The sequence below is a fragment of the Medicago sativa genome, chromosome 7 (assembly GCF_051527215.1).
Source record: "Medicago sativa cultivar Bolivia chromosome 7, Bolivia_mono, whole genome shotgun sequence".
NCBI lineage: Eukaryota > Viridiplantae > Streptophyta > Magnoliopsida > Fabales > Fabaceae > Medicago > Medicago sativa.
The window spans coordinates 101,199,634-101,215,000 of record NC_140755.1 but is presented as its reverse complement, the minus strand read 5'-3'; the positions used below and the strand labels follow the sequence as shown (position 1 = coordinate 101,215,000).

Genomic DNA, 15,367 nt, shown 5'->3' with positions numbered 1-15,367 from the left:
CAATAGCGTTTTAATATTATTAATCACCTATACTATCATTTTATGATAACACCTATACTATTATTTCAAGTCCTTATTTCTAAATAATTATTATATACATATATATCAACCACTTTTTAATCTTGCTTTTTAATATAACATGTTTTCATCTTTTTGTTATTTTTATTTTTTAATTTTTATAGACGAATTCTTAAACAGCATTTTAAAAATTTCTAATCATGTTTGCACACTTGCAATACCTTCATTGAAATTTGATTCCTATTTAACCAATAAATTTCATCAGTTTGGTTTCTAATTTTCTTTTTCATAAATTATGGCTGCAAAATTTGACCTCATTGATATCATAACAATCAATAATAAGTACAGAGTATGGAGATTCAAGATTAAGATCATTAGAATGTGGAGAATGCCAAACTTTAAAGATAGAGACCAGGTTGATTTAATCGATATGATTTTCATGGATGAAAAAGTATGCATCGGTTCTTTTTCCTTATTAACTTTTACAACTAACATGATTTTACATTATTCAAAGTTATTTTTTATATTATCATTAATCTTTATCGGTTTTTATTTGTTTTGTTTTATTATTGTTTTATTATTCACAATTTTTGTTGACTTTTGTTCTTTCTAATATTCTAGGGGAGCAAGATTCAATGTACTGTGTGGAGTGACAACGTTACAAAATATAATCTATCGGAGACATTGTTCTCATTCCTATAATGAGCATGAGTACAGACAACCTTAATATACCATTCAAGTTTAAAAGAAGACAATTTCCAGTATCCATTTGTTCTGGTATGACCATTAACAAATCTCAAGGACATACACTTTCAGTTGTTGGGTTGTATCTTCCAAGACCAATCTTTAGTCATGGTCAACTGTATGTTGCTCTTTTAAGGGTTAAAAGTAAGCAAGGGCTAAGGATACTTATTGAAAATAGTGTTGATCTTCTTCCGAATACAACAATTAATGTTATATACAAAGAAGTATTTGAAAACTTAATATAACAAGATACGTAGCATTTGTCTTTCATACATTAATTGGGATTTAATTTTATTGACAAAGTACTATTCCTTTCAATTATCACATTATTATATTTTATTTTTGCATACTACACTTATTAATTACTACTTTTGTATTCCAAGATTAGATAGCTTATTTTATGTTCGTTAATAATTTTTATTTTTAAATTTAAATCATTTCAATTTTTTTCATGTATGTGTCCATGAACACAACCTTATTTAATATTTTCTATGACTATCCCGGGCAACGCCGGGTCACTACACTAGTTTTCATAAAAATATGAGTTCTATTGTAACATAAGTCACACAATTGAATTGAAGAACAGAATACAAATACAATATTCTATTTTTTTCTATAAAAAAAAGTAAATTTATTGTATACAGTTAAGTAACGTCCTGAGCAGGGGTAGTTTAGTAATAATTGGGAGCGTACCCTACACACAGGTCTCATCGTAGGATTGCGGACGCCATTTGAAGTTTCTCACAAACAAGGGAAGGGAATGAATGATGTGCTTCTTTCTCTCTCTTTCTCAAATTTGAAGCAAAACAAAATTCACAATTAAATATTATTTAAATCAATTACCCCGAAACTGATTATAGAAACTGCCACAAAGAAACGTTTTTCTGCAATTTCGATCCTTTGTCCCTTCTCTGATCTCTCTCAGGTACCGATTCCTCTCTCTCTTTATAAGATTCTCTTCTTAATTTCAATTTCAATTTTGATTCCCCTTTTCCGATTGATTGATTGATTGATGGGTCTTTGCTGGCACAATCGGTTGAATTTATGACCTCAGTTACGGAATCCTTCTAATTATTTTATTGATTGATGTTATTATATGCCAATTGCTGAATCAGATCTTTGATTTTTTTTTATTATTATTATTAGGTACCGTTGATAATTTTGTTACCTCTCATTTGATTAGTGATTATAAGGAATATTGGATGGAAGAATAAGGATGATGAAAGATTTGATTTTGTTTTGAAAAGTTTTGATTTTCTTGTTTGTTTTTGAATGGGTTTCTGATAAATTTAGGTTTTGGGTGTTGTTTGTGTGTGTGTGAGAACAGATGGTAAAGGGAAGAAAGGTTATTAGCAAACGTGATTTGAGAAAGAGGGTTAGGTCAAAGGGCAGTGGTTCTGATGATTCCGATGAGGATTATGTGGTTTCGGATGATGCCGGGAATGTGTCTGATTGTCCAGAGGATGATTGTTTTTCTTTGGATGGATGTGCGGCTGAGGATAGTTTTGATGGGTTTATAGAAGACGAGGATTCGGAAAAGGAGGTGATTCAACGGGTGACTAAATTTAATAGATCGAGGGCTAAAACTGGTGTAAGGCGTCAGCGGACTAATGTAAGTAAAGCCTCGAGGAAGAGACAGAGGGTTACTTATGCAGAACAACCAGAAGAAGAAGAAGAAGAAGAAGAAGAACAAGATGAAGAAAAAGGAGACGAAGAGGAAGAAGTAGAAGAAGAGGAGGAGGAAGAAGAAGATGATGATGATTACAATGATGTTGATGAAGAGGAGGATGAGGAGGAAGAGGAAGAGGAAGAAGAAGTGGAAGTGGAAATGGAAGAGGAAGAGGAAGAGGAAGAAAAAGAAGAAGTGGAAGTGGAAGAGGTAGGTGAAAATGATGAGGATGATGAATTTAAACCAGAGGAAGAAGATTTCACAGATGAGGAGGAAGAAGAAACAAGGGGCAGAAAGAAGAAAAAGGATAATTCCATTTATGAAGACGAAGAATTTAAACCGGAGGACGAAGATTACACAGATGAGGAGGAAGAAGAAACAAGGCGCATTAAGAAGAAAAATAATGGCACGAAGATGGGCAAGAAGAAGGCTTTGAAGAAAAGGGTTTCTGCAACTTCTAGCAGAGGTCGAAAAAGGAGTGGTTCTAAAGTTTCAAAGAAGCCCAAGAGAAAGAGAAGACGAAAGAATGGAGGATCAACGAGGAAAGTACAGTGTGATGATGCTGATGATTTTTTGGATAATGTCCCAGCCATCAGAACAAATAGCAGAAAGAGATCAGTCCTGAAAAGGAGAAGGGTTATCCTTGAAGATGCCAATTCCGGCTCAGATTGCGAGTCTAGACCATCTGATTATGAGTTTACTATCTCTGAAGAAGAAAAAGAACAGGTGAGAGAAGCCGTGGAGTTGTGTGGAAATATAAGAAGGAACTTGAGGAGAGCTTCTCTTCGAATGGAAAATGAAGTGGTTGGACTATATGAAGATCTACATCAGCAATGGAAGCCTCCAGCACGGAAGGGTAAGGAAAAGATAGAGGAATCTCAAGGAAGAAAGGGTAAGGAAAAAGTAGAGGACTTGAAGAGTGAGGTGGGAAAACAGGTGTGTGGAATTTGTCTGTCTGAGGAAAATAAAAGAAGAGTAAGGGGAGTACTAAACAGCTGCACTCACTATTTTTGCTTTGCTTGCATTATGGAGTGGTCAAAGGTTGAATCTCGCTGCCCTTTGTGTAAGCAGAGATTCCAAACAATCAGTAAGCCTGCACGATCAACAACAGCGGAAGAGGCGGTGATACAAGTGCCCGAACGTGATCAGGTATTTGAATTTTTCTTCTCGTAAAATTTTGACCATTTGCTTATGGTTTTGCAATTCAATTTGCTGATTCTTATGAAAATATTTTGATTTTACATGCAGGTTTATCAGCCAACTGAAGAAGAACTCAGGAGCTACATTGATCCATATGAGTCCGTTATGTGTTCAGAGTGTCATCTAGGTGGAGACGATGGCCTCATGCTACTCTGTGATATATGTGATTCCCCTGCACACACTTATTGTGTTGGTTTGGGGAGAGAAGTACCTGAAGGTAATTGGTACTGTGATGGTTGTAGACCAGTTGCTTTGGCATCTTTAAACTCCCAAGCTCAAGAATCTGATTTAAGAGCGGCAACTCAAAGCCTGCCTTCCCGGCCATCACCTGTTCATATACGAGAAAGTATAGACCTGAACCTGATGTCTTCACCTCATACATCTTTTAGTCAAGGGTTCGGGCATCTTTCATCTTCTAGATTTTCTGGCAGAAGTACCGAAGGAGCTTCTCCGATGTCTGGAGGTGGGGCACCAACTTTATCAGAGAGACGGTGGATACACCGTCAAGTTCAGCAGCTACAAATTCAGCAGCTACGTTCAATTGATAGAATGGCTTCTACAACTGGCAGAACTATCGGTGTTTCAGCTACCGGTACAGTAAGTAACTTGAATAGCTCTGAAATTAATAGGGAACCAAGTTCTCAACATATAAGAACACAGGACGTAGGAACATCCTATCACACATTTTTTGAGGAGAGATTAGGCAACAACATCTCTCCATTTATGCAGAATGGAGACCCCTTCTCCATAAGAATGAGCAATTCAAGGGGCCCAGTGGTTCAGGATTCAACCATGTTTTCGAACGGGCCTGTGAATGCAGCTATATGGCCTGGAATTTTGGGGACATCAACCTTATCAGATTATGGACCAATCCACCCATGCAGCAGCAGATCAAACATTGTCACTGAGGTTGGTATGCCCGCTACTGTCAAAGAAGAAGATAACTTGCACATTGTAAAGGAGCGATTGCAGTCAATGGTTAAAAGTCATCTGAAGAGATTGTCTCAAGATGCTGATTTGGGTAATTTCTTCTATCATTTATATATCATGGTTTGTCATCATTCATTACATCATAAGGCTACGACCATTACTAGAAATCTGTAATGGCTTTTCCTATGATACTAGAAATCTGTAATGGCTTTTCCTATGAAAAGAATCTTCGTTGAGTGTTTTGCTTTGCGTTCATACTATTTGAATTCAAATTCTTTAACATGTCTTTTATGTATTGATTCAGGTTATAGTACTTTCAAGGACATTGCAAGGAGTTCTACGCATACCATACTCGCTGCTTGTGGACTCGAGCACAATACGAGTGAGGTTTGTACTGTGCCTCCACCATCCGTCTGTCCCCACATTGAATTAATTGCTGGTGGACAAATGAGTATGATTAAAGGTTGCTGCTCCTCTTGTTTTGATTCTTTTGTAGGAGATGTGGTTAAAAGTATTTTGGACACAAGAATGTCTTCACAGTGGTTACGATTAGGACTTTAGGCAAAATATTCTTAAATGTGTCCAGAGAGGCACACCTTTTTTCTTAGGAGCTAAGTTAGGACAACAATTTCTTTTTAACAGTAAGGACAAAAATTTCTTATTTACTTGTTTATGCATACATTGACATGATTTACTAACATTTCACAGAAAGGTTGCCCTATGTGTTCATTTTTTACTTTGATTTGTTAAATTTGGCACTCTTACTCATACAGAAGATCATTTGAGCCTACGCTGGTTGAAATGATTTACATATTATAGAATTAAAAAGAGTCTATATGAATCCTCATATAGAACTGGCAGAGTGTGATGTACAAAGGGATTTGGATTCGTGAAATAATATAATCCTTTGGACCAGAAAGCGGTCCAGTAAAATAGTATAATCTGAGATAAGTTTTTATTCTATTTTTTATTTCGTTTTTAATTTATATACCTATTGTAATTTAGTTTTCGATCCCCGGAAGAAACAATTTCGTCGGTTGGTACATTTGGTTGGAGAAACAAGGGTATCATACCGATAGATAAACCAACTTTAAGAATTTTTTCATAATGTTAAAAGTCCCTGTTAAGTGGCAAATGGACTTTCTTCAGCAATTGCTTGACTTTTTTTATTCGTTTTTCTTTGAAAAATGAAAATCTCAAATAATAATCCAAGGTTTGAAAGAGGGTACATCATAATTTTCGAAGTCAACTATGCATCCCAAGATATTGAGCGCGTTTGTTTAATACAGTATTTTTTAAAGTAAAATATATTTTTTTTAATAAAAAATAAAAATTGCTTTTCTTATTTTTGAATGTTTGTTAAGAATTTTCAAAACAAAAATTCATTTTTGGCTATAAAATGAAAAGCTATTAGAATTAACTTTTCTTAAATTCTATTTTTTTTCTTTTCGAAATAAGGATGGGAACACGTGAACAAATTGTATATAGCAAAGTAAAGTGATAACTGTTTCCATTTTTGAAAGTAAAATTCTTGTAGAGGACTCATGATTTCATACATCTTACGATTTTCTTTAAAATTAATAAAAGTCTCTTACGACGACATGGATTAACATACAGTATCATTTTTTTGCCCGATATAATTCTCAAGAATAAACAAAAATGGTCCAATACGTAAAAATACAGCTCATACCTTACAAAAGTGAAGATTTAAATCTCATTGTCTCTGTCATGCATAGTTTTCAGACTCGGCTCGGTCATCGACTCGGCGAGGGTACTGGGTCACTGGGTCAATGGTCGAACCACTGGGTCGTTGGTCGAACCGCATGACTGAATCGGAACCACTCGGATGACTCGGTTAGATAACTCGGTCCTTAGATTAAATTTATATAGTTATTTAACCGGATTAACTCGGATTGAATCGGTGACTCGGTCACTTTAAAAACTAAAATAATGACCCCTGCAAAATAAGATAAAAACTATCCAACAATAATAATTTCATAGGCTAATTGCTCAAATTCAAAACATAGTCATAACTCAAAATACATCTTGGTAGTAAAAATCCAAATAGATCCCAAAAAAGTATGATTCCAATTCCAACATAAATTCAAATAAGAGATTGCCCCAGTTGTAAAAATCCAAAAAGATCCAAAGAAAGTATAATTCCAACACAAGTATTATCATCAATAACATTTAATTCCAAGGAGTCAAGATTGATTGAGCAAAACGACGTCGTTTCAGACTTTCAGTTAAGCAAAAAAAAAAAAAGCAAAAAAAAAAAAAAAAGCAAAAAACCGGTCTGACCCATGACTCGGCCGAGTCACCGGTTTTTACCGGTTTTGACCGGGTTTGACCGAGTTAACTGCATGGCCGATCCAAATGTTGGCTCGAACCGGCTTACCCACCGGTTCACGGTCCGACCGGCCGGTCCGAGCCGAGTCTGAAAACTATTCATCTTGATAGATAGTTCATCGAAAATTGCTTTTTTGATATTGAATACTTCCTATTGACACAAGTAAATGACTAAATTACCCCCAGCGGTAGTTAACTGCCTATGGCCTATGCGCCGGCAGTTAACTGCCGCTGGCTCCTCCAGAGGTAGTTAACTACCGCTGGCTCCTCCAGAGGCAGTTAACTGCCTCTGGCTTTGCTGCTTTTTATTGTGATTTTACGCGTTTCGGTCGAAAAAATCAAAATAAATCGAAACTTATTCCGAATTCTACGAAACTTTACAGACACCTCTATAAAAATACATATAGATGATGTGAAAAGTTTCATAACATTCCGAATAAGTCTAGATTTTTTTTTTATTTTTCCGACCGAAATGCGCAAAATCGCAATTGAAAAAATAAAAAAAATCGACACTTATTCGGAATGTTACGAAACTTTGCACATCATCTATATGTATTTTTATAGAGGTGTCTATAAAGTTTCGGAGCATTTCGACTAAGTCTCGATTTATTTTGATTTTTCGACCGAACCATGCAAAATCGCAACTTTTTTCAAGTGCGAGTCCGAAAAAGTGTCATAGAGGTTGAACTTTTTCACGCTTTTTAGCACTCATGTTTAAAACAAAAAAATAACATCTCCCACAAAAAATTTGAATTTTTCGACAATGGACGGATTAAATATGAATTTTTAACGCGCCTAAAATTTAATACACGAAAACATCAAAATATCAACCTAAAAATTGAATTTTGAGCTGTTTTTTTGCAGGCACCTCTATAAAAATACATATAGAGGATCTGCAAATTTTCTTAGTATTTCGAGTAATCCTCAATTTATTTTGAATTTTTTACTGAAACGCGTAAAATTGCAATATTTTTCCAACTGCGCGTCCGGAAAAAATATATAGAGGTTGAATTTTTTTTTTTTGTACACATATTAAGAACATAAAAAAAACATTTCCCGCAAAAAATTAGAATTTTTCGACAACGGATGGATTAAATATGAATTTTTAATGCGCCAATAACTCAAGAAATCAAAACATCAAAACGTCGACCTAGAAATTGAATTTTGATCTGGTTTGTTTGCAGACAGCTCTAAAAAAAATATATATACAGGGTTTGTAAAGTTTCGTAGAATTCGGAATAAGTTTCGATTTATTTTGATTTTTCGACCGAAACGCGTAAAATCACAATAAAAAGCAGCAAAGCCAGAGGTAGTTAACTACCTCTGGAGGAGCCAGCGGCAGTTAACTACCGCTGGGGGTAATTTGGTCATTTACTTGTGTCAATAGGAAGTATTCTATGTCAGAAAAGCAATTTTCTAGTTCATCTATAAGCACTTTTTAAACTGAGATGGTCATGATCAATGAGGGTAGTGCGTCTATGGGGCAGCCTTGGCTACCCCTTGAGATGGGGGAAGCACTTGGGTGACATAATGTCACCGTGACATAAATCTGGGCCACACAACACACATTGCCACATAACATCTGGGCCACACAACACATACAACACATCTGGGCCACACAACACAACACCTTTGTGTGGCCCAGATTTAATGTCACGGTGACATTATGTCACCCAAGTATTTTCCGAGAGATGGTTATAAAGTCAAGCTATCAACTGGCATCTCATAAACATATTCATATTTTTATAGATAATAATGATTAGCATATTTTTCAGCAAATTATAAAAATTTTCTATCAAATACAAATTTGTACATCTTAAAAAAATTTAAAAAATAAATTTACATTGAAACTTGTATATTTAATATTAAATATATCTTTCTAATAAATAATTGTTGTTTTTTAATAAAAAGTTTTCACTTTTAATTGTTTTAACATGAGCAATATATATCACATGTTAGACAACAATCTCTATTTCCAATGTCATAGACTAATCTTCAAGGTTATATGCTGAAGAGATGAAGATAGAGACTCCTCAAAAAAGTGATTTTACATGAATTCAAAAGTCAAACTCAAACCCATGTACTCAGAATCTCAATCTCTCACACACAAAATACAGATATTAATATTATTCGGTGTGGAAAACAAGATATTATGCTGTTGGTTCATCAAACCATTATAAGAAGACACAAACCAAATGAAGATATTTGCTTATAAAAAAACAACGTTTATTTAAATCTTAGACTAAGATACGATTTATCAGCACGTTTCTTGCACAAAGCTGTTCGTCAAATGTAACATTCACCCTCATTAGCATAACTCAACACTCTCCCGAGGTTAATGGTGTCTTTTCAAATGAATATCACAAAATAATCCCAACACCCACAAATGTAAATGTCATGTACAGTAGGAAAGTAACTTGCTCTATTTTCATTCAATATTTATGGTCTGAAATTAAAGGATAAAATGAAACATTTGAACTTGAAACTTCAGTTCACATGCAACATAAATTACATTCATTCTCCACATCTTATTTCACAACGATCAAATACATTCACAACTTCACTAGGGCATACCATAGATTGTAGGGATCGCATGTGATTGAAGAAGCTCGTCACCACTGCAGCAACCAGCAGTCATCACAGATGAATTTCTTTTATAAAATGTCATCAAGGAAAGTGGACAGCAGTAGTCCTTGAACAAACTCACATCTTTTTTCCTTTTCTTCCTTATCCTTGACTGACAAGGTAGGCGTCTCCACATTTCTGAACAAAATTTACATGTTTAAAACTAGAAGTTACAAGGAGACAGTTAAGAATGCATTGCTTGATGTATGCGGTCTGAAAACATGCCGTTGGCAAGGAACAACAACCCATTTTTTTGCAAGAAGGCACTTAGATTCATTGAAACAGCACAGATATGACATTGTTTTTAATGGCATAAAAAATCATGTTTAAAACAAGCAGATAAAAGGTGCAATTGTTGAATGTTGGAAGCTATAAATAATTCCAAAATGCACTATGACAACATCATAAGGATGGAATTAGAGGTGCAAACTAAGTATTGTCATTTCCACCTCTCTGAAAAAAGACAATTAATCCAATGAATAAAATGATCAACCCTCATCCTTTCAACTTTCAAGCAGTAACTGAAAATTTTATGTATAAAAAAAATAAGTAGATCAGACATGAGACAAGCAACATGCAGCCGACATGAGACCACATCCCCACCTACACAAAAAAAGCTAGTCATAGTGGGTGTGTGAGAGGGAACAGGATAGGGAGGAAGAAGACCATCTCAAGTAATTTCATCCGGCAAGATGTACTGTTAAAAGCAGTAAAAGCACGGGTATGTTCCTCACTGTCCAACCTCATCTCTCTAATGAATTCACGCGCACACTCTTTCTCTCTTTCACATTTTCTTATTACTATCTCTCTCTTGGACTGATGGAGAGGAACCAAGTGCTAAAAGCACGAATCTGATCCTCTGGAGTGCTGCGCACATCGCTAACACTGCAGAATCATTGGATCCAAGTCCAACACTGCACCGGAATCTAACGAATCTACAGAGGCTGTACAGTGTGCAGCGCCAAAGAGGGTTTCAGATCCGGAAAATCACTCCTTTTATTAGGAATGGGTGATGGAGACAGTTCAAATACACCAAAATGGTCTACTTAACATATTTGTCTACAATGTACAGTAACTGTCCAACATGTTTTACCTGCTAAAATTTCAAATACACCAAAATTGTCTATTTAACATATTTGTCTACAATGTACGGTAGCTTTCCAACATGTTTTACCTGCTAAAATGTATGATATTCTTGGGTATTAATTTAGCTTTTCAAAACATTTGTATCAGACAACCTACCTCAGCATATCACAAAAAGATTGATATGAAAACCTAGCTTTGGGGATGTAAGCAAAATGTTCATGTACTACAAATACTTCTCTATATGTTCAGGGACAGTGGTCATATGATATTCTATACTTTCTTCATCTTTGGAGGTACAGAAACCATTGTAAGACACACAATTTACAAACAAATCTCCCAATAAAATTATAAGTAATCACAGTGACCATTTTGCATTAGTGGTAAGGAGAATTCCACCGTGCAATAGTTAAATAGGTTATGTATGGTGCACAACATTTATTTTCGGTTGGATCAAAATCTCACTAAATTTATTCTAAGCCTTACACGCTAAATTTCCCCCCCCTCTCCCTCCTGTTATAGTACCCACCACTACAAGACGGCACCAACACTGGGAATCTAAAACTCCTGCCTCTGTTGCTGCAACATGGACACATCGAAGTGAACAAAATGGGCAAGTAAGAGCAATGGGACCCTAAGTTAGGAACTCCAATCACACCTCTCATGCTCAGCCTCACACCCTCAGTGAGTCACCTTCCCACTCAAACACGGTCACCTCCACTCACGTCTCTTCTCTCAACCTCCATTGGTGTCACCTATCATAATTCCAGGTTCGTTTTTGCTGATGATCATGTTCTATGTTCACTTCCATTTGATGATAATCATGTTATTGTTGATTTTGATTTCGTTCCTATTCATGTTTCATTTCTAGGATGGAAAGAAGTCAATTCATATTTTGTTTCTTGTTTCCTTTGTGTTGCCAAAGGATGTGCTTTTGGTGTAGAATTCCCCCTTAATTCCCTTTCCTTCACCATTTTTTAAAATAGTGGAAAGTAGTGGGAGCACACGATAAGGACACATGATTGGTAGAAAGACGGGAAAATTTGGTGTGGATGGTGTATCATCAAATGAGGAGGGACTTACATATCCAGTGGTGAAAACAACTTATGCAAGGTGCGATAACTATATTACTTGTGCACCATAGAATTAGCCTAGTTGTAAAGGTATAAATCATTAGGCCCCAGACCTACGTTAGTGTTCTTATAATCTCAACAAAACACAAGCCATGCTACATAAAATTTGCATTATTTGATTTTGAACAAGAACAATGCCATTTCTTCAATGTCAAACATGAGTCCAAATTATCAAAAGCAATATTAGTGGAGACTTTTTTTAATTAAAAAAAAAAAATTGACAAATGAAATAGACATACTTTTTTGATAGAGTCTCGTCTGAGCTTTTTCTGGATTGCCTCTGACTCTGAGAACTGGAAAATTCATCAGCTACGGGCAATATAAACGATGATAACAATGGATCAGGTGCTACATTTGACGATGACACTATACGTGAAGACCCGCCCAAAAGGGATTGCAAATTTCCTTCTCGCAGCTCCTTCCTCAATAAAGACAATGTTGAATAAGATCCACCTTTCCTTGATTTCCTCTTTCGCTGCACGTATTCACTAGTTAAAGAATTCAATTTATTGTATACAACGTACCACTACCACCCTGATGTTAATATAGACATAATACTGAAATAACAAGATAATTCTTACGATATAATTAAACTGGAAACACACTCTCCAATGCTAGGGTCACACACGCCAAGAAAGTGCGTTAGAGTGTGTGTGACCCTAGCATTTCTCAAGACATAAGAATGAAATAACAAGATAATTCTACGATATAATTAAACCGGAAAAAACTTCTACTGTCAATGTTATGATGTAATTGGTTACAAAACTTTAATCTTTCTTTGCATATACATAATCATGTACATTTGAAAAGTACAACAACAAAGGGTAGAATATATAAGATTAAAAAAACACATTAGTGGTGTATTTGACTAGGTTTTACACGGATATCCTTAAACCAGCAATCCATTTACATTTAGAAAACATTATACTTGGCCAGGATTAACATGAAATTTGAAAGACATGAGAGTATACAAGAGTCACTTGATTAACCTTAACAAAAGCATACAAGAGCATGTGAGGGTTGGGTTAAAGATAATTAATTTCATTTTATGCTACATATCTCAAAATGCTAAATAAGGAACCAAGATTAACTTGAAAGACCGGATAGTATACAAGACCATGTAAGAGTTAGCAGAAACAAATATTAACTAAAGTCTAAAAGAGAAAAGGATATCTTAAGTATGCTTCCATGTTGTAGGGCAATGTGTGCAACCATATCAAGCCCCACCCTCGATGCACAAACAGGACAAACCTGAACAAAGGGATATCAAAGATTAGGTAGAATTCAACTTTCTCTCGTATTGAATACTGGGGGGATTCAAAGTGGTCCTAATAAAGCGAGAAAAGAGTAAAACATTTATAATTTTGCTGATGTAGAACACTAACCAAGAGTACTCCTTTTAGGGTAGGTACTCTAGTTCTATTAACAAACAAACCTAGAAACTTTTGTGACTTGGTTTTAGACCCTAAAGGGCAACCCGGTGCACTAAAGCTCCCGCATACGCAGGGTCCGGGAAGGGGTCCCACCATTTGGTGTATTGTACGCAGCCTTACCCTGTTTTTTACACAAGAGGCTGTTTCCAGGACTTGAACCCGTGACCTTCCAGTCACATGACAACAACTTTACCAGTTGCGCCAAGGTTACCCCTCATTAACTACGCAAAAGTCTGGAAGATGTTTAACGGACAGTCAAGTTATACACCTAAAATAGCCAAACATCCTGATGAGATAACGTATTCTAACCTAGCATAGCATAATCGAAAATAAGATAAGTTCCCTACATAACAAATAGTCCCAACTAAAAAGAAAAACACTTAGTTTTAAATTAAATAAAATGTTAAACAAACTAGATCACCCAGAAGTCCTCTTGAAGATGCATAAACTGTTACACACTAACACGTACACGTACATTGGACACAACACTGATAATAACTTGAGAAAATAAATTAATTGAATATAATCACATGTGTCGGTGTCTAACACAACCAAATGTCTGACCCTAGACACTCTTAAAGCCAGAAGTGTCGGTGTTACAAAGCTCTCAATCAAGGGTCTACACGAGATGTCGAAGACAAAGTGACAAACTAACTAACAAGCAGTTTTAATTTGAAGGGCAACCAAGCAAGCCCTAATTGAACAATATCTATCTGTCTAAAAAAAGTGGAATTTAGTGATTGCATACATACATACATACCCCATTTTTGGCTTCAAGTGGATGGTCTTGATCAATGTGGCAGCACAATCCAACAATATCAAAATATTGAGAACAAAAGGGGCATAAAAACTCCTCCTTCAAATCATCATTATTATCATCAACAACAATAACATCATTTTCATCAAAAGCACCACCCATAAACATATCTGATCGGGATTGAAGAGCGGAGAGATAGGATTTGGAGGAAGTAACGGAGGAATAGGAGGATAGAGGAGTGTTCCAATGAGAGGAAGATGAATCAGAATCCATATTAATTGTTGATGATGATGAAATTGGAAAAAGGGTTAGTTATGTTATTTGATCTGAAACTGAAATCAACCGCAGTGAAGATTGATTGATGTATATGATGATACTGTTGTTGAGACAGTGTTGTGTTGTGTTGTGTTCGATGGAAGAATGAATGAGGTGCTGCTTTGCTTTGTTTATTCTTCTTCCTAACTAATTTCTCAGACAGACACAGCGACCCAAAAACCACGTTCATCTCTTTTCTCCTTTTTTATGGCCTATACTATTTTTTTTATTTCAAACAAATAATTGTTTTAATTGTTTTTTAAGATTTAAAAACTTTTTTTTAACCTTTAATAGTTACAAAGACAATAAAATGTAGGGGTCTAAATTTTTAAATTCAGATTTTTCACTTCTCCATATTTAAAGAGCATGAGTATAGTCACTAGACTAGTTGATACAAAAAAAAAAAAAATCATACACATTTTTAAAAGGCAAAAGTTGCATCAATTTCATAAAGTGAATGTTAGTATTAATAAAATAGTTCAAAATACTCCTTTTTGTAAAGAGGACGAAAATAAAGTATATCACCCATCGTGGGGTTCAAACCAACAACGACAAGGTTAAGAGCTTTGCGCTCTACCACCTGAGTTAGACGGACATCTGACATTTTAATTATCACTATTTCTAAAGTCGTATATCATAATTGATTGTTGTTTTATTACTCATTTTAAACTTATAAGACTTCACAATTAAACTTACTATATTCTTTGATCCATTCGAGAGAGGAAAAAACGTGGTACTTTTTTTTTAAGGAAAAGGGAAAAAAATATTTTAAAGTTTATTTGTTTAGTTCAATTTTTAACAAGGGAATAGAGGTTCTAGACCCGCTTTTGCTTCCCTCAAATTGAGATTTTTTTTAGAGGGGAGGAGTAATGAGTTATTACAATATCAATTATACCAGCATAATTACTCTCATATTTATTTTTAAAATGTCGAATTTATCCTTAATGAAAAATTGAAAATCAACTACTAACATGTTATATATAAAAACCTTCTATTTTTTTCAAAAAAAAAAAACCTTTTATTTTATATAAAAAAATCTCTTAAGCGAGATTTTGATTTTGGAAATATTAGAGGTATAAGGGATAATCTATCAAATTTTCAGTAAATTATA

At 35.0% G+C, this 15,367-nt stretch overlaps 2 protein-coding genes across 3 annotated transcripts; one reads left to right on the top strand and one right to left on the bottom strand.

The window, feature by feature from the left end:
• Positions 1-1,505: 1,505 nt before the first annotated feature.
• Positions 1,506-5,272, top strand: LOC146911317 (RING/U-box protein). Of its 2 annotated transcripts, none has more exons than XM_085723922.1 (4): positions 1,506-1,687; positions 2,090-3,580; positions 3,680-4,652; positions 4,866-5,272. In XM_085723922.1, the coding sequence occupies exons 2-4, from the start codon at positions 2,090-2,092 to the stop codon at positions 5,120-5,122; spliced, it is 2,721 nt and encodes a 906-aa protein (XP_085580048.1). In that variant the 5' UTR covers positions 1,506-1,687; the 3' UTR covers positions 5,123-5,272. The 2 variants fall into 2 exon arrangements, with proteins under 2 accessions (XP_085580048.1, XP_085580050.1); XM_085723924.1 differs by having other exon boundaries at positions 1,909-3,580.
• A 4,038-nt stretch (positions 5,273-9,310) lies between these two features.
• On the bottom strand, positions 9,311-14,431 carry LOC146911316 (protein DEHYDRATION-INDUCED 19-like). Its single transcript, XM_085723921.1, has 4 exons — positions 13,945-14,431; positions 12,925-13,002; positions 11,991-12,232; positions 9,311-9,673 (listed from the first exon to the last, which is right to left on the bottom strand). The coding sequence occupies exons 1-4, from the start codon at positions 14,212-14,214 to the stop codon at positions 9,565-9,567; spliced, it is 699 nt and encodes a 232-aa protein (XP_085580047.1). The 5' UTR covers positions 14,215-14,431; the 3' UTR covers positions 9,311-9,564.
• Between the last annotated feature and the right edge of the window lie 936 nt (positions 14,432-15,367).